The sequence below is a fragment of the Elephas maximus genome, chromosome 14 (assembly GCF_024166365.1).
Source record: "Elephas maximus indicus isolate mEleMax1 chromosome 14, mEleMax1 primary haplotype, whole genome shotgun sequence".
Taxonomy (NCBI): Eukaryota; Metazoa; Chordata; class Mammalia; order Proboscidea; family Elephantidae; genus Elephas; species Elephas maximus.
Genome location: NC_064832.1, coordinates 37,647,177 through 37,666,736, shown reverse-complemented (window position 1 = coordinate 37,666,736; position 19,560 = coordinate 37,647,177). Strand labels below are relative to the sequence as shown.

Sequence of the window (19,560 nt, the reverse complement as noted above, 5' to 3'; positions counted from 1 at the left end):
AAACTTGCCAAAACCAAAGATAAAGAGAAAATTTTAAAAGCAGCCAGGGATAAAAGAAAAGTCACCTACAAAGGAGAATCAATAAGAATAAGTTCAGACTATAAACCATGTGGCCAAGAAGGCAATGGGATGACATATATAGAGCACTGAAGGAGAAAAAATGCCAGCGAAGAATCATATATCCAGCAAAACTCTCTCTCAAATATGAAGGTGAAATTAAAACATTTACAGATAAACACAAGCTTAGAGAATTTGCAAAAACCAAGCTAAAGCTACAAGGATTACTAAAGGCAATTCTTTGGTCAGAAAATCAGTATCAGATACCAACACAATACAAGGTCACAGAACAGAACATCCTGATATCAACTCAAATAGGGAAATCACAAAAACAAAATAAGATTAATTTAAAAAAGAAAAAAAATGCTCAAAACAGGGAATCATTGAAGTCATTATGTAAAAGATTACAAGGCGATATAGGATGATACAAGTTAGGTTTTTACTTAGAAAAATAGAGGTAAATATTAAGGTAACCACAAAGAGGTCTAACAATTCCATACTTCAAAATAAAAACCAAGAAAAACATAATGACTCAGCAAAAATAAATTCAACTACTATAAAAATGAGGAACACACAATTTACAAAGAAAAACTTCTCAGCACAAAAAAGTAAGTAGAAAAATGAAATTGTCAGCAACACACACAAAAGGGCATCAACATGACAGCTCTAAACTCATATAATTACGCTGAATGTAAATGGACTAAATGCACCAATAAAGAGACAGAGAGTCTCAGACTGGATAAAAAAACACAATCCATTCATATGCTACCTACAAGAGACACACCTTAGACTTAGAGACACAAACTAAAACTCAAAGGACGGAAAAAATATATCAAGCAAACAACAATCAAAAAAGAGCAGGAGTGGCAATATTAATTTCTGACAAAATAGACTTTAAAGTTAAATCCACCAAAAGGATAAAGAAGGACACTACATAATGATTAAAAGAACAATTTACCAGAAAGATATAACCATAGTACATATTTAAGCACCCAATGATAGGGCTGCAAGATACAAAAAACAAACTTTAACAGAATTGAAAAGTGAGATAGACACCTCCACAATTATAGTAGGAGACTTCAACACACCACTTTCGGAGAAGGATAGGACTTCCAGGAAGAAGCTCAATAGAGACATGGAAGATCTAATTGCTACAATCAACCAACTTGACCTCACAGACTTATACAGAACACTCCACCCAACAGCTGCAAAGTATAATTTTTTTTTCTACCGCACATGGAACATTCTCTAGAATAGATCACATATTAGGTCATAAAGCAAACCTTCACAGAATCCAAAATGTTAAAATATTACAAAGCATCTTCTCAGACCAAAAGGCCATAAAAGTAGAAATCAATAACAGAAAAATCAGGGAAAAGAAATCAAATACTTGGAAACTGAACAATACCCTGCTCAAAAAAGACTGGGTTATGGAAGACATTAAGGAGGGAATAAAGAAATTCATAGAATGCAATGAGAATGAAAACACTTCCTATCAAAACCTCTGGGACACAGTAAAAGCAGTGCTCAGAGGTCAATTTATATTGATAAATGCACACATACATAAAGAAGAAAGGGCCCAAATCAGAGAACTGTCCCTACAACTTGAACAAATAGAAAGAGAACAACAAAAGAATCCATCAGGCATCAGAAGAAAACAAATAATAAAAATTAGAGCAGAATTAAGTGAATTAGAGAACAGAAAAACAATTGAAAGAATTAACAAAGCCAAAAGCTGGTTCTTTGAAAAAATTAACAAAACTGATAAACCATTGGCCAGACTGACTAAAGAAATACTGGAAAGGAAACAAATAACCCAAATAAGAAATGAGATGGGCCATATCACAACGGACCCAACTGAAATTAAAAGAATCATGTCAGATTACTATGAAAAATTATACTCTAATAAATTTGAAAACCTAGAAGAAATGAATGAATTCCTAGAAACACACTACCTACCTAAACTAACACAATCAGAAGTAGAACAACTAAATAGACCCATAACAAAAAAAGATTGAAAAGGTAATCAAAAAACTCCCAACAAAAAAAAAGCCCTGGCCCGGACAGCTTCATTGCAGAGTTCTACCAAACTTTCAGAGAAGAGTTAACACCACTACTACTAAAGGTATTTCAAAGCATAGAAAAGGATGGAATACTACCTAACTCATTCTATGAAGCCAGAATATTCCTGATACCAAAACCAGGTAAACCAGGTAAAACCAGGTAAAGACACCACAAAAAAAGGAAATTACAGAGCTATATGGTTTTTTTTTTTTTTTATCCCTCATGAACATAGATGTAAAAATCCTCAACAAAATCCTAGCCAACAGAATTCAACAACATATCAAAAAAATAATCCACTATAACCAAGTGGGATTTATACTAGGTATTTTTTTTTTTTTATGTAAGGTTGGTTCAATATTAGAAAAACAATTAAAACCACATGATCTTATCAATCAATGCAGAAAAGGCATTTGACAAAGTCCAACACCCGTTCATGATAAAAACTCTCAGTAAAATAGGAATAGAAGGAAAATTCCTCAACATAATAAAGGGCATTTATACAAAGCCAACAGCCAACATCTCCCTAAATGGAGAGAGCCTGAAAGCATTTCCCTTGAGAACGGGAACCAGACAAGGATGCCCTTTATCGTCGCTCTTATTCAACATTGTGCTGGAGGTCCTAGCCAGAGCATTAGGCTAGACAAAGAAATAAAGGGCATCCGGACTGGCAAGGAAGAAGTCAAATTGTCTCTATTTGCAGATGACATGATCTTATACACAGAAAACCCTAAGGAATCCTCCAGAAAACTACTGAAAGTAATAGAAGAGTTCGGTAGAGTTTCAGGTTACAAGATAAACATACAAAAATCACTTGGATTCCTCTATATCAACAAAAAGAACATCAAAGAGGAAATCACCAAATCAATACCATTCACAGTAGCCCCCAAGAAGATAAAACACTTAGGAATAAATCTTACCAAAGATGTAAAAGACCTATACAAAGAAAACTACAAAGTACTACTGCAAGAAACTAAAAGGAACCTACATAAGTGGAAAAACATACCTTGCTCATGGATAGAAGGACTTAACATAGTAAAAATGTCTATTCTACCAAAAGCCATCTATATATACAATGCACTTCTGATCCCAAATTCCAATGACATTTTTTAATGTGATGGAGAAACAAATCACCAACTTCATATGGAAGGGAAAGAAGCCCCGGATAAGTAAAGCATTATTGAAAAAGAAGAAGAAAGTGGGAGGGCTCACTCTACCTGATTTTAGAATCTATTATACAGCCACAGTAGTCAAAACAGCCTGGTACTGGTACAACAGGCGTATAGACCAATGGAACAGAATTGAAAACCCAGATATAAACCCATCCACACATGAGCAGCTTATACTTAACAAAGGCCCAATGTCAGTTAATTGGGCAAAAGATAGTTTTTTTAACAAATGGTCCTGCCATAACTGGATACCCATTTGCAAAAAAAAAACAAAAAAAAAGAAACAGGACCCATACCTCACACCATGCACAAAAACTAACTCCAAATGGATCAAAGGCCTAAACATAAAGACTAAAACGATAAAGATCATGGAAGAAAAAATAGGGACATTAGGAGCCCTAATACAAGGCATAAACAGAATACAAAACATTACTAAAAATAACAACGAGAAACCAGATACCTGGGAGTTCCTAAAAATCAAACACCTATGCTCATCTAAAGACTTCACCAAAAGATTAAAAAGACCACCTACAGATTGGGAAAAAATTTTCAGCTATGACATCTCCAACCAGCACCTGATCTCTAAAATCTATATGATTCTGTTAAAACTCAACCACAAAAAGACAAACAACCCAATCAAAAAGTGGGCAAAGGATATGAACATGCACTTCACTAAAGAAGATATTCAGGTGGCTAACAGATACATGAGGAAATGCTCTCAATCATTAGCCATTAGAGAAATGCAAATTAAAGCTATGATGAGATTCCACCTCACTCCAACAAGGCTGGCATTAATCCAAAAAACACAAAATAGTAAATGTTGGAGAGGCTGTGGAGAGAGTGGAACACTTAGACACTGCTGGTGGGGATGTAAAATGGTACAACCACTTTGGAAATTGATCTGGCATTTCCTTAAAAAGCTAGAAATAGAACTACCATACGATCCAGCAATCCTACTCCTTGGAATATATACTAGAGAAATAAGAGCCTTAACACGAACAGATATATGCACACCCATGTTTACTGCAGCACTGTTTACAATAGCAAAAAGATGGAAGCAACCAAGGTGTACAATGGATGAATGGATAAATAAATTATGGTATATTCACACAATGGAATACTATGCATCGATAAAGAACAATGATGAATCTGTGAAACATTTCATAACATGGAGGAACCTGGAAGGCATTAAGCTGAGTGGAATTAGTCAGATGCAAAAGAACAAATATTGTATAAGACCATTATTATAAGATCTTGAGAAATAGTTTAAACCGAGAACACATTCTTTTGTGGTTACGAGAGGGGAGAGGGAAGCAGAGTGGGAGAGGGTTATTTACTGATTAGATAGTGGATAAGAACTACTTTAGGTGAAGGGAAGGACAACACTCAATACAGGGGAGGTCAGCACAACTGGACTAAACCAAAAGCAAAGAAGTTTCCTGAATAAACTGAATGCTTTAAAGGTCAGCGGAGCAAGGGCGGTGGCTTGGGGACTATGGCTTCAGGGGACATCTAAGTCAATTGGCAAAATAAAAACTATTAATATTCCGCATCCCACTTTGAAGTGTGGCATCTGGGGTCTTAAACGCTAACAAGGGGCCATCAAAGATGCATCAATGAGTCTCAACCCACCTGGATCAAAGGAAAACGAAGGACACCAAGGACACAAGGTAATTATAAGCCCAAGAGACAGAAAGGACTACACGAACTAGAGACTACATCATCCTGAGACCAGAAGAACTAGATGGTGCCCGGCCACAACCGATGATTGCCTGGACAGGGAGCACAACAGGGAGCCCCTGAGGGAGCAGGAGAACAGTGGGATGCAGACCCCAAATTCTCATAAAAAGACCAGACTTAATGGTCTGACTAAGACTAGAAGCATCCCGGTGGTCATGGCCCCCAAACCTTCTACTGGCCCAGGACAGGAACCATTCCTGAAGCCAACTCATCAGACATGGATTGGACTGGACAATGGGTTGGAGAGAGATGCTGATGAGGAGTGAGCTACTTGCATCAGGTGGACACTTGAGACTATGTTGACATCTCCTGTCTGGAGGGGAGATGGGAGGGTAGAGGGGGTTAGAAACTGGCAAAATGGTCACGAAAGGAGATGCTGGAAGGAAGGAGCGGGCTGACTCATTAGGGGGAGAGTAAGCGGGAGTATGCACTAAGGTGTGTATAAGTTTGTATGTAAGAGACTGAGTTGATCTGTAAACTTTCACTTAGAGCACAATAAATATTATTTAAAAAAAAAAAAGAATTCTCATTTGCAAGGTGAAAACTATTGTTTTTGTCCCAGCCTTAAGTTTAACTAACACAAACATAACTTTAAGACACAGCCTCAACAGCGCCTGGAACCATGTATGTGAATATTCTGGATCGATTGAATAAAAATCATTCATTTTACTTCCCTAGCTTTGTTTCTATGCTAACCGAACAGTCTTCTGATTATATATTCTGACCAATGGAAGAGAATTGAGAATGCGGCTGTAAATCCATCCACCTACGGTCATCTGATCTTTGACAAGGGCCCAAATTCCACCAAATGGGAAAAAGAGTGTCTTTTTAACAAATGGTACTGGCAAAACTGGATGTCCATCAGCAAAAAAATGAAACAGAACTCATATCTCACACTATATACAAAAACTAATTCAAAACCGATCAAAGACCTAAATATAAAACCAAAAACTATAAATATCATAGAAGAAAAAAAATAGGATCAACACTAGAGGCCCTAATACATAGCATTAACAGGATACGAACCATAATGACAACACACAAACCCCAGAAGATAAGCTAGATAACAGGGATCTTCCAAAAATTAAACACTTACGCTCATCAAAAGGCTTCACCAAAAGAGTAAAAAGAGAACTTACAGACTGGGAAAAAATGTTTGGCTATGACAAATCTGACAAAGGTCTACTCTCTAAAATCTTCAGGAAAATCCAATACCTCTACAACAAAATGACAAATAATTCAATTAAAAAATGGGAAAAGGAAATGAACAGACACTTCACCAAAGACATTCAGCAGGCTAACAGACACATGTGGAAATGCTCAAGATCACTAGCCGTTACAGAAACACAAATCAAAACCACAATGAGATACCATTTCATAGTGGCATTACTGGCACGAATTAATAAAACAGAAAATAACAAATGTTAGAGAGACTGTGGGGAGATTGGAACACTTATGCACTGCTGATGGGAATGCAAAATGGTACAACCATTTTGGAAAATGGTATGGCACTTCCTTAGAAAGCTAGAAATAGAAATACCGCATGATCTAGCAATCCCATTCCTAGGAATATCCTAGAGAAATAAGAGCCACAGGAATAGACATATGCAAACCTATGTTCACTGCAGCGTTGTTCAAAAAAGCAAAAAGATGGAAACAATCTAGACGCCCATCAACAGATGAATGGATAAACAAACTGTGGTACATACACACAATAGAGTATTACACAACGATAAAAAACAATGATGAATCTGCGAAGCATCTCACAACATGGATGAATCTGGAAGGCATTATGCTGAGTGAAATAAGTCAGTCACAAAAGAACAAATATTGTATGAGACCACAACTGTAAGAACTCATAAAAAGTTTACACACAAAAAGAAACAATCTTTGATGGTTAGGAGGGAGGGAAGAGGTGGGGATGAAAAAATACTAAATAGATAATAGAAAAAAAGTGGTAAATTTGGTGAAGGGTAAAACAGTACACAATACTGGAGAAGCCACCCCAACTTGTACAAGACAAGGTCATGGAAGCTGCACAGGCACATCCAAACTCCCTGAGGGACCAAATTCCTAGGTTGAGGACTGTGTGGACCATGGTCTCAGGGAACATCTAGCTTAACTGGCATAACATAGTTCATAAAGAAAATGTTCTACATTCTACTTTGATGAGTAATGTCTGGGGTCTTAAAAGCTTCTGAGTGGCCATCTGAAAAACTTCACTGGCCTCACCCTGTCTGGAGAAATGGAGAATGAAGAAAAACAAAGACACAGGGGACAGATTAGTCCAAAGGACTAATTGACCACAACTACCACAACCTCCACCAGACTGAGTCCAGCACACCTAGATGGTGCCTTGCTACCACCACTGGACTGGCTCTGACAGGGATCACAATAAAGGGTCCCAGACCAAGCTGGAGAGAAATGCAGAACAAAGTTCTGACTCACAAAAAAAGACCAGACTTACTGGCCTGACAGAGACTGGAGAAATCCCAAGATTTTTTTATGGCCCCTGGACACCCTTTTAGCTCAGTAATGAAGTCACTCCTGAGGTTCACCTTTTAGCCAAAGATTAGGCCCCAAAGATTAGACAGGCCCATAAAACATAAAACAAAATGAGACTAAAGGGGCACAACAGCCCAGGGGCAAGGACTAGAAGGCAGGAGGGGACAGGAAAGCTGGTAATAGGGAACCCAAGGTCGAGAAGGGGGAGTGTTGACATGTCGTGGGGTTGGTAACCAACGTCACAGAACAATATATGTACTAATTGTTTAATGAGAAGCTAGTTTGTTCTGTAAACCTTCATCTAAAGTACAATTAAAAAAAATGGGCGAAGGACATGAACAGGCTCTTCACCAAAGAAGACATTCATGTGGCTAACAAACACATGGAGAGGTACTCAAAATCATTACTCATTAGAGAGATGCAAATCAAAACTACAATAAGATACCATCACACTCCAGCAATAATGGCACTGATCAAAAAAGCGGAAAACAACAAATGCTGACAAGGCTGTATAGAGATTGGAGGTCTTATACACTGCTGGTGGGAATGTAAAATTATACAACCACTATGGAAAATGGTATGGTGCTTCCTTAAGAAGCTAGAAATAGAGGCACCATATGATCCAGCGATCCAACTCTTAGGTATATATCCTAGAGAAATAAGAGCTGTGACATTAATAGACTCTCACCACATGTTCATTGCAGCATTATTCAATCGCAAAAAGATGGAAACAACCTAAGTGCCTATCAATGGATGAAGGGGTAAACAAATTGTGGTACATACACACTATGGAATACTACACAACAATAAAGAATAATGATGAATCTGCAAAACATCTCACAACATGGATGAATGTGGAAGACATTACACTGAGTGAAATAAGTCGGTCACAAAAAGACAAATATTGTATTAGACCGTTATTATAAAAAGTCAAGAAAAGGTTTGCACACAGAAACATTCTTTGATGGTTGCCATTAATGGGAAGGGGAGGGAAAATCACTAAGTAGATAGTAGATACGTGTCAATTTTGGTGAAGGGAAAGGCAATACACAACATGGGGGAATATCAGCAGCACAATGTGGCCAAGGCAAAGAAAGACACTGAGAGAAACACAAGAATAAAAGGCAACTACAATAAATAGTATAACATATACAATCCTGTAACAACAAACAATAATTTACAAGTGGTTACCCAGGTAGATATTTATGCTAAATAGGTGTGGGGGGTCATACAGGAATACACCCATGTGCATACCTAGGTGTGATTGTGGATATTTCTACATAACATATTTTATGTGCTGCACGTATATTCAGGAAACCCTGGTGGCGGAGTGGTTAAGTGCTACGGCTACTAATCAAAAGGTCAGCAGTTCAAATCCACCAGGTGCTCCTTGGAAACTCTATGGGGGGCAGTTCTACTCTGTCCTGTGGTGTTGGTATGAGTCGGAATCGACTCGACAGAAGTGAGTTTGGTTTTTTTTGGTTTGCATGTATATTCATAGAAATAATAGAGTACACAAGGGGCACAGTTATGGAAACTTCTTAGACATAATCGAACACCTCACAGGACCGAGTTACTGGACTTGAAGGCTAAGGACGATAGTGCCGGGGGACATACAGATCAATTGGCATAACACAGTTCATAAAGACAAAGTTCTACATCCTACTTTGGTGAGTAGGGTCTGGGATCTTAAAAGCTTGTGAATGGCCATCTAAGATACAACGATTTGTCTCTTCCAGTCTAGAGCAAAGGAGAGTGAAGAAAACCAAAGATTCAAGGAAGCAATTAGTCCAAAGGACTAATGGCCCACCTAAACCACAGCCTCCTCTAGCCTGAGACCAGAAGAGCTAGGTGATGCCCGGCTACCACTATCACAACCGCTCTCGCCAGGAACACAATAGAAGGACCTGGTTAGAGTGGGAGAAAAACATAGGACAAAATTCAAATTCATAAAAAAGACCAGACATACTGGTTTGATAGAGTCTGGAGGAACCCCTGAGACTACAGCCCTAAGATACCCTTCTAACTTGGAATGGAAGTCACTCCTGGAAATTACTTTTCAGCCAAGTAATCACAAAAAACAAAACCAAACCCAGTGCCGTCGAGTCGATTCCGACTCGTAACGACCCTATAGACAGAGTAGAACTGCCCCATAGAGTTTCCAAGGAGCGCCTGGCGGATTTGAACTGTCAACCCTTTGGTTAGCAGCTGTAGCACTTAACCACTACACCACCAGGGTTTCCAGCCAAATAAAATAAACAATAATACCTGTGAGGAATGTGCTCCTTAGAACGATCAACTATTTGAGACCAAAAGGGCAACATTTGTCCAAAAGCAAAGATGAGAATGGAGGAAGAGGCAGAGAAACTGGACGAATGGCAACAGGGAACACAGGGTAGAAATGGGGAGAGTGCTGACACATTGCGGAAATTGCAACCAATGTCAGGGAAACTAATTTGCTGTGTAAACTTTCACCTAAAGCATAATAAAATGTTCAAAGCAAACAAAAAACAAGTTTGAGAACAGTTCTTAGGGACCAGAGAGATTTTGAACAAGTGTGACTTTATATGTAGTCAAAGTTCTTGAGGCAGTTGCTGACTATTGCTGCATGGGATTTAAAATGATGAGTAGCATTGGTAAGGTGCCAATCATAGTTTCTGGGATTGGAAATCTATTGTGATAGCATTAAGAAAGCAAGAGAAGATGGAGTGATACAGACCCAGAATTATACCAGCAACATCTCAGAGTTATTAACCTATCACTAAAAATTTGAACCATTTTCCTTTATTAAAATACCCAGTGGTTTTCAGCCAAACACAGTTCCAGAGCTTTGGTTCTAAACAAAAAGTATTGCCTCATTATATCCTACATAACTTCACTGCATGCCAAATCCAACATGTGGGCCACATGTGAAATGAATTAGGAGTTCTGACATAGACACTGGGCATTGTCAAGCTGACCTAACATGTGTTTACTCTAGAGTTATGAGACATAAAATACTACCCTGCAATGCTTCATGGAAATCAAGTTCTTTTAGATTCTATTATATGTCAACCAATCTTCACAAGGATTGATTGCAAAATAAATAACCTAGAAATGACAATAATAAAGTACTTCCAGTTGAGTTGAAACCGAGCACCCAATCCCTGTTAATTGTCAAGAAGAAAATTTGGCAGAATGGTTGAACTCCCATTGATCCTGTGTGGTAGATACTCAACTTATATGCCTTGTAATAAAGACTCCAATTTTATAAATCATCATGAAAACGTCTGAAAAGAATCCATTCTTTTGCCCAGATAAATCAGTGTTGCAAAAAATCACAAATAACCAGGATTGTTCATTGTTTAGGACGTTCTAGTATCAGTTCTCCACAGATGGAATCCATTTGAATAGTTCATTTCTCTCTCCCCTTCCCTCTCAGGCAATCAAGATTTGCACCAACATTTATGTGCCCCAAGAAGGTGCTGGGACATTGGAATAAATTGACATATAGCATATACTGTGGACACCCAGATATGATGAAGATTTTGCCAATTAGAATTTCCAGGTTGAAGGAGATTTTTCTGCTGTGTTCCTGGCCTTCTAGACTGACTTAGAGCAGGCCCACTGTATCCTCTGGTTCAATTATTTCAAAGGCAGGTTTTAGGGTAATGTATCAGAAGTCCAGGGGACTCCCAGAATAATTCCACCTACAGGACCTCTTACTGTACAATTCAGAACAGGAGCGTCCGACACCTGCTTTCTCTCTGTAACCTGGTCCAGGGCAGTTTTGGAACAACATTCTGCCTCCACCACAGTTCACATCTAGATTTCAGAAACTGCAGGAGAGACCTTTACGATCCTAATATTCAGGTATGTACAAAGTATAAATGGCCGAACTCAATTAGCAGAGAGGTGCATTTCCAGGCAGGAATAGCTGCATCCTTTGGAAGGGTCCATTTTGCCAGTCTTGGAAACTCTTCTCCACCGTGGCATTCTTTGAGAAGATTATTCCCTCACTGACTACAAAAGAGTATCAGAACACAGGTACTATGGAGATGGATTTGGGCAGGAGGTCACACCTGTAGTAAAACTTTCATTAAGTTGTGTAAAATACGGAGAAAATAGAAGGGATAACAGAGAAGTGAAGGGAAAAACTAAACTCCTAGGTTTATTTTAATAGAAGACTTAAATCTCCAGTCCCCCATCTATCTAAACATTTTCATATATTCTTTCCAAATGACCGTCACCCCGTTTCTCTTACACAACCCTGAACTCCAAATGCTAATACAGCTAGACTGGTTCAAATGACCAACAGCGAGGGAGAAAGTTGGTTGTACCTACATTTTATTGAAGATCCTTCACTTACTAGAAATATTTTAGTATCTAATGTAATTAATGCCTTAGTATCTAATTTTAGTAGTAATACTTTTCTATCTAATACACATGGATTAGCTAATTTCATTATTTTTTCTAAGTCTGAAGACCTCAGCAGAAGTGACATGTTATAATTGTCACCCTTCTATCTGCTGTCATTAGCCTACAGTGTGTAAAACATATCATCTTTTAAATTTGGAGGTAGCTGATTAGAAATATATACATACCCACATAAAAAACCAAAAAATCCATTGCAGTTGGGTTGATTCCAACTCATAGCGACCCCACAGGACAGAGTAGAACTGCCCCATAGGGTTTCCAAGGAGCGGCTGGTGGATTCAAACTGCCGACCTTTTGGTTAGGAGCTATAGCTCTTAACCACAGCGCTGCATATATATACATACATACTTACATATATATATGTATATAACTTCATAGCTATTTAAGAAACATTCTAAATGAACTGTGTTTTTTCTAAGAAGAATGTAAAAGGAGATTCGATCTGCATTGGGAGGAAGGAAATAAAGAAACTGGAGAACCTCTCCCATTAAAAAAAAAAAACTTCAGGTGGCCTGCGTTACTCACGGTTAAAGAGGGAAAGTTTTCTGCAATCATTATGTGCTTGTTCATACCCTAAAAGCATTACGGGTGAAATCACACCTTTGTCGTACTGGGGGAAAGAAAAGCAGCTGTCAGAGTTTGATGCATTTTCCAGTAGAAGAAGAAACCAGATACCAACTACACATGGGTTCAGTGTGGGTTCCTGGAACTGACAGCACATCAGGACATCTTATGAGGCTTGTGCGTGGCATGTTATTACAGTTGTATATCATCAGAGAGAAGAAAATAATTGCCTTTCCTTAGGGCATCGCTGTGTTGATGTCATATTCAATAACCCTGTAGTTGAAAAATCTATATATGATGGATGGAGTTTGGACTATCTTTTGAATTTAATTCCTTCTGTGCCAGCTTCTAAAGGCCCTGGTGTACCTGTCATTTTGAGAGGAGAGCATGCAGTATTTAGAAAATGCAACCAGGTGCTCCTCCTGCTAGATAACTAACTCTGGAAAAACCATTTGTCTAACAGTTACGATGGCCTCATTCTTCACTCTTAACCATGCCACGGAGGAGCCGGTCTGAACTCGGAACCCCACACTGGGGGCAGTGCTCGGAGCAGCTGAAATCGATGCTGTGCGTCCAGAGTGATGTGTGGCTTCCCCTCTTCCAGGTTTGAGGGCTTCAGAGACGGAGACAGCAGCCTCTAAGGTGGGGTCGCAGGCACTTCAGCAACACAGCCTCACCAAGAACCTTCCCGTGAAGACAGTACAGTACTACTTTTGCATCCGCTGATGATGACTATAGAGAGAACATTTAGAGCTTTGGCTCTGATCCAGACCAAAAAGAAGCCAACCTAGATGCATTTTTAGGGGAACAGCAACTGCCTTCCTTCTTCTCTCTCTTTCCTTATGGCCAGTATGTTTTATCTGCTTTGGGTAATGGATCCAAATTTGGGCAGGGAAGTCTGGATTAGACTGTCATGCATTATATTAGCATTGTAACCCAGATGCCCCTATATCATCAGCATTAAGGTCTGACCTTGGGACTCACCTTAGAATTTGACTCCCTGCGTGGTGCAAACGGTTAAGCACTCAGCTGTTAGCCTGAAAGGTTCAAGGTTCAAGTCTACCTAGAGGCGCTTTGGAAAAAAGGCCTGGTGATCCATTTTAGGAAAACCAGCCATTGAAAATCCTGTAGAGCACAGCTCTACTCTAAAACACATGGGGTCAACATGAGTTGGAGTCAGCTCGATGGTCACTGGTTTACTGGTTTAAGGGGGTTAGAGATTAATCTCAGGTTCGATGCTGCTTTGGACATGGGGATGTATCCTGGTCTGGGACTTTATAACTGGACCCAACCTGGCCTCAGGCTGAAAGTGACATTTCCAGATTTTAAAATTTAGGTTTGTAATATGTAAGATGCAAATTAACCTGTCTTTTGAGCTCAGTTTTATGTCAGACAACCAACTAATACATAGTCAAAGAAGACCAGAACCTCATTAGTATTTACTTCACTAATTTGAAATATATGTAATAACCTGAACGAAGTCAATCTTGCCTCTGAGCAGAAGGTAAAGCCTTTTTAATTGTTAACAAGTTGGAGGTGAATTACTTAAATATTATTTAAGTAAATTACCTACAAATTATTTAAGAGAACAGATTAGGAAAACAATTTCCTTACCTATTAGCAGAGCTTCTTTCTCTGATTTTAAACCTTGGCTTCTTTTCTCAATATTGCTCTCTCGGTCTTGGTTGACCAGTGCAACCGTCAACACATTGATTTCCTATAAAGTTAAAAAACAAAAATCATATATGCGCTTATGTAGGTTCTGTGTATTTCCATAAAGCCTGCCAGGTCTCTTGAACTCACCCTATAAAGGAGGTCATCACTTCCATTTATAACAGAGGACTGACTCTTTTAAACAACTGATCTATTGGTCCAACAGAAGAAAAGTAATTCTAAAATTTAGGCTCCTAGCAACTACTCCCAGCAAGCTAAGTAATTCTCCGTACAAGTCACAAATTTGGCACACATTATCTTAGATTTTTGTCCATGTTTTGATTAAACTCTGCTAGCAAAAACCATATTTGACTGGAGCTAGCACTGCTTTAATATGTTTTATTTCAAATACGAATGGAGATTATTCTGGAAAAGCATACAGCTGACTGATGGTAATACTATCCTAGTAATTTGTGTGAGTGTATGAGGAGCAGGGCCTATTGGAAGGTGAGATGGAATTGGTGTTAGCAGGTATGGATGCTTATACACAACTGCAATAGGTAGATAAAGCCAAGATTGGGAAATTCTTTTCTTTCAGAAACTAAAAATGAAGAATTGTATAACAAGCCAGCGACACAGGAAACACTGAGGCTAGACTGTTTTTAGATCTTTCTGTGGTCTTCTTAAATTTAAAAACAGAGACAAAGATTTAATTCGTATCCTTCCAGACTTGATGTTGGGACTCAAATTGGACAATGATTTTAGTACAAAGTCAAATTTAATAATCAGAGACCTGCACACTAGAAAGAGTAAAGCCACAGAATCCTTGAGGATTCTGGAAGGCAGAAGCTCATCAAAGATGGGTCTGAAAGAATGATTAATATCATGAGCAAAGAGTTAAGGATGTTGTTTTCATCAGATGTTGGGAAATCTTCTGCGAGAATAAAGGATGGGGAGATCAGGCAAAGTGGACAAAAAATAATTGCGGAGGCAGGTGTTACTAGGGCTGGAACTAGTTATGGGATAGATGTTTAGGTAGTTTATACACAGTAGCAAAACTGGTCAGATATAAGAAATTTTGGGGCTCATGTTGAACATGTAAAGAGCACAAATCCCATCTGAAGGTATCTGAATAAAACTATGCACACAGTGAACGTCAATCAAAATAGATCTGTGGACTGAACTTGACCTATGGGTTGTTGTTGTTGTTAGTTGCCATTTAGTCAGCTCCTACTCATGGTGACTCCAGGTAAAACAGAATGAAACGTTGCCTAGTCTTATGCCATCTTCACGATCATTGGTATGCTCTAGTCTATGACCTGTGGGGTACTACTTAGTAAATCAGGGGAACTTAGAAACTTCTAGGAGAGAAGGCTCTTCCGACGAATTGTGGTTGAAATATTTGGAGAGCATGTTGGAAGCTCCTCTAAGGGTAAGAATTATCAGCTGAAGATTGAGTGATCAAGACTGAGAAAGAGGTGAAGACGGTAAGGTACTGAACTGAAGGAAGTACAGTTATCTGATGAGCGATCAGAGGGAAGATCCTGGTTCACCAGAGGGTATCAACTGGGGCCTGACGTTTATGATTAGAGTGTGGCCATGAGGACATGGGTCAGATGGAGTTGGAGCTAGCCCAATGGAAACACAATGCAGAACTTTAAAACAGAAAAAACTCAAAAGTTTGTGTACATAGGATTAGAACATTTTATAAAGAGTAATTACAAGGAAAGGACTAGGAATTCCTTCTGTGATGGAAGAGCATGTGGTATTTTCAGAGAGGGACGGTGTGTACTGTTCATCGTTCTGTGCTAGTAGGGTCAAGGAGCCTGTGGAGTTCTGCCAGTTGTGTTCTAAGGACAAATGGGCTCTGCAGGGACATGACACTGACCCTCCAAGGCTGGGCTGGTAAGATTGGGGAGCAGAGTACAGGCTGGGCCTCTATAAAGGCTTCCCAACAAACACAAGGGGTTTAGGAAGAAAGGGAATGGAAGAACATTAAGTAGGATGATGATTATATCACTTATTAAAAATATAAATAATGAACCCAAGAGATGAGTAGAAACAGAGTCTATAAGATAGGGTGATCTGTTCACTGCCTGGATGATAATTGAGGCCAAATGAAATTCCTCACAAGAGTTTAGGAGACAACAGGCCCAAATTAATTGCCAAGGCTGAGTGGTATCCTGGGGCCATAGTACAGTCGAGGATGGCAGGTTTAGTAAGGGAGATGGACCACAGAGGGCAGGCAGCATGTAAGGAGCCAGCACGGAATGGCAATGGAAGGGTATACAGAGACCATCCAAGAATGCTGTCAGGCATTTGTCCCCATGTCGATGGTTGAAGTCATAAAGAAAGGGGGACATTGACCAGGGCCCCAGTAACTGCTGCTGAATCAACGATGTCTACAAGAGTCAGATATTGCCTGTTGCTGTGATGATGTTTTAGGGTTAGGCAAATTAAGAATGGAAATAATAGAGTTTCTAAAACCACTTTTCTAAGGAAATATTTCTTGGGATTGAATATTGTAGCCTTTGCTCTGCTGACCACAAATGGTGTACTCTTACACGGTCATCAGCAGTGACTCTGGAATGAGACACACCTCTCTGAAAGGCTCCTACCACAACCCAGAAGTCCTGGGCTGGACAAAAACCTAAGGCTTGGCAGACACATCAGCCTCTAGATACTTCTGTGAGTTCTGTCCAGGTTGGAGATGGTGCTGCTTTCCTGACTTTTCTAGGACGGAGAAGAAGAACTATGCAGAAAAATGGTACAAGACTGGATGTAGCTTATCAAGCAAGCTCCAAGGAGTGCTTTCATATTATAACAAACAGACATAGGGAATCTCTAAGACAGGAAATATCATTTCCATGACAGTAAAAGGTATGTCCAAGTATACTAACTAAACACTTGGGTCTATAATATCATTTAGTGGAATGGACTAACTTGTGGCCTCTCGAAAGAGTTACCACTAAGTGCCTTGGAGTGTAAGTCTACCTTGGGCATGACATAATCTCTGCCTCTTGCTGGCAATGTCACAGTTGATGAGATGGGTACACTCTCATGTAATACAGTTGTTTCCAAAGACAAATAAAAATTATAGTTAATATGGATGTGTTTTAAGGGCTATAAGGCAGGATAGTAATTTCAGATAGTCACTTTATGTGCTATGCTTTACTCTTTGCCCACTACAACAAAAGGGGGAGTGTTTTACTTACTAATGAATCATGGGTTCCTTAGAAAATAAGGTTAACTAGAATTGGCTATATTCATAAAAGTGTTGTTCAACTGAATAAGAGAATTAAAATTATTGGTATTCTGCAAGTTTGGGGTAGTCTATAAATTATAAATTATTAATTAGATAAAAGCAATACCTGTCCTCTCTCCCCATGTTTTTTACTTAGTGTCTACAGTCTACATTATCATCCAGTGTTGGTTTAAAGAGCTCCATCATCAGACTGGCGAAAAGGAAAGGAACACACACAAGAGAACGTAGAATAATCACCCAAGCCAAATCTTTGTTGTAGTTAAGCTAAGCCTGTTTTTACCTTCAGCCACCCAATAAATATTTATACCACATACATATATTATGTGCCTAGGAATGTGAAGTTTTTAGGGATAGTGAGTCCAAAGTGGCAGGGATCAGAAAAAAATTCTTATAAAAGATCTATAAGAAAGCTTATAGGACAAGATGGAGCGGGAGAAGTAGGTAGATCATAGTAAGGAATATGGATTTTATTTGGAAGGCTTAACTTGTGAATAGTTTCAGTAAAGGAGTTATACAAACAAATCTACATCTTAAGATATTTGTTTGGAGGCAACTGAAACTTGAGGCAAGGACTCCAGGTAGGAGTCTTTTAGTTTATCTTTTGATGATGAGGGTCAAATCCAAGACAATGGTGTACAGAGTACAAACTTCAGAGATATTTAGGAGATGGAATTTAAAAAAATCTGGTGAACCAGTAGATGAGAAACATACTGAGGATGCCTTGGTGAAAAGGAAAATAGGGAAAGAAGCAAAGTATGGGATATGATGATGAATTCAGTTTTGGAAATGTTGAGCTTAAGGTTTCTCTGACATAATCTTGTCAAGACATCTGGAAGTAGGATGTACAGGTTATGAACTTAGAAGCAAGGCCCTGGCAGACTTATATGGTCCATTTATCAGGTTTGTGTTTGCAGCAAGCAATCCAGTGTCTCTTTTGGGACACAGGGAAGGCTTGCTTATTGCTTGATATAGAGAGATGGATTTCCCAGGCTCAGTGACTCTTTCCTATAACGCAACCCACTGCATGCGTAGGCTTCCACTTGGGCCCTCTGTGTTGTCCCCTGTGGGATCCAACACAAACATGATGCTTATGCTGCTTGCTGTCTTCTGAGTAATAAGGGCCCTTTGTCTCTGACCCAGGAGTCTTATATCTCCTGCTAACACTCATGAAACTGTAACAGATTAATTTATTAGATTGAAAGTAGGATAAAATCACATTCCAGATTCTTTTAACCTCTACTTAATGGAATTCACCAATCCCTGAGCTCTAAGTTTTCCCAAAACCTTATATAGTATTAGCAGTTTGCTCCACTTGGAGAGATTGTGCCTGACTGCAATAGTTTTCCCTTATGTAAGTAAGCAATAAAAATTCACCTTTGTGTCCTTTATTTCAGGTATTGAGTGATCTGATGATCAGACAGTTAAGGAGGTTCCACTAATATTATTTTGAGGACCCTTCTTTGGCAGCATTTCAGGGAACTCTCAGACCAACAAGTACACTTACTAGGCCCTTTCCGCCTAAATTCAACGTGTCCATCTGATTTGCTGCCATTATGTCAGCCTCAACAACAGTATGATCTCTGGCTGGTTTCACTGAACTCTTGTTGCTGAATTTATTTTGTTATCCTAGCATTTTTAAGGCTATTAGATCTAGGTCTTTGTATAAAGTAATTAGACCTCTGATTTCTAGGTACACAATTTGTAAATATTTTTGTTTAATCTGTTTTTTTTTCCTGCTGCTTGCTTTGCTTTTGCTCTTTTTCATCATTCATGTAGTCTTATCTCTCATTTTAACAAGACTTCACAGAAACATTAAGCCTACTCTGTTTTCTTGGCTTTCACGACACCATCCTGTGCTGGCTTTTCCTCTTCCTACTCTAACTGCTCCTTCTGTCTCCTTTGCCAGATTTTTTTTTTTTTCTACCTGGCCTTGAAATATTGACATTCTTCAAGCCTTGGACCCAGGCCCTCTTCTTGTATTTCTTTATGTCAGGGCTTGTCAAACTACTGCCCTGTGACTGAACCCATGAGGTAAGAATGAATTTTGTATTTCTAAATGGCTGAAAAATCAAAAGCATAATATTATGTGACATATGAGGGAAAAACAGTCTCACATGTTTTTGTTTCCAA

At 38.9% G+C, this 19,560-nt stretch overlaps 1 protein-coding gene across 6 annotated transcripts in view; it reads right to left on the bottom strand.

Moving 5' to 3' along the window:
• The window catches only part of ENOX1 (ecto-NOX disulfide-thiol exchanger 1), a 749,536-nt gene that overhangs the window by 24,503 nt on the left and 705,473 nt on the right, over nt 1-19,560 (bottom strand). For all 6 annotated transcript variants that reach the window (XM_049852937.1, XM_049852938.1, XM_049852939.1 and 3 more), the window contains one exon: nt 14,127-14,229. In XM_049852937.1, coding sequence (XP_049708894.1) covers nt 14,127-14,229 — 103 coding nt within the window. The remainder of the gene's footprint in view (nt 1-14,126; nt 14,230-19,560) is intronic.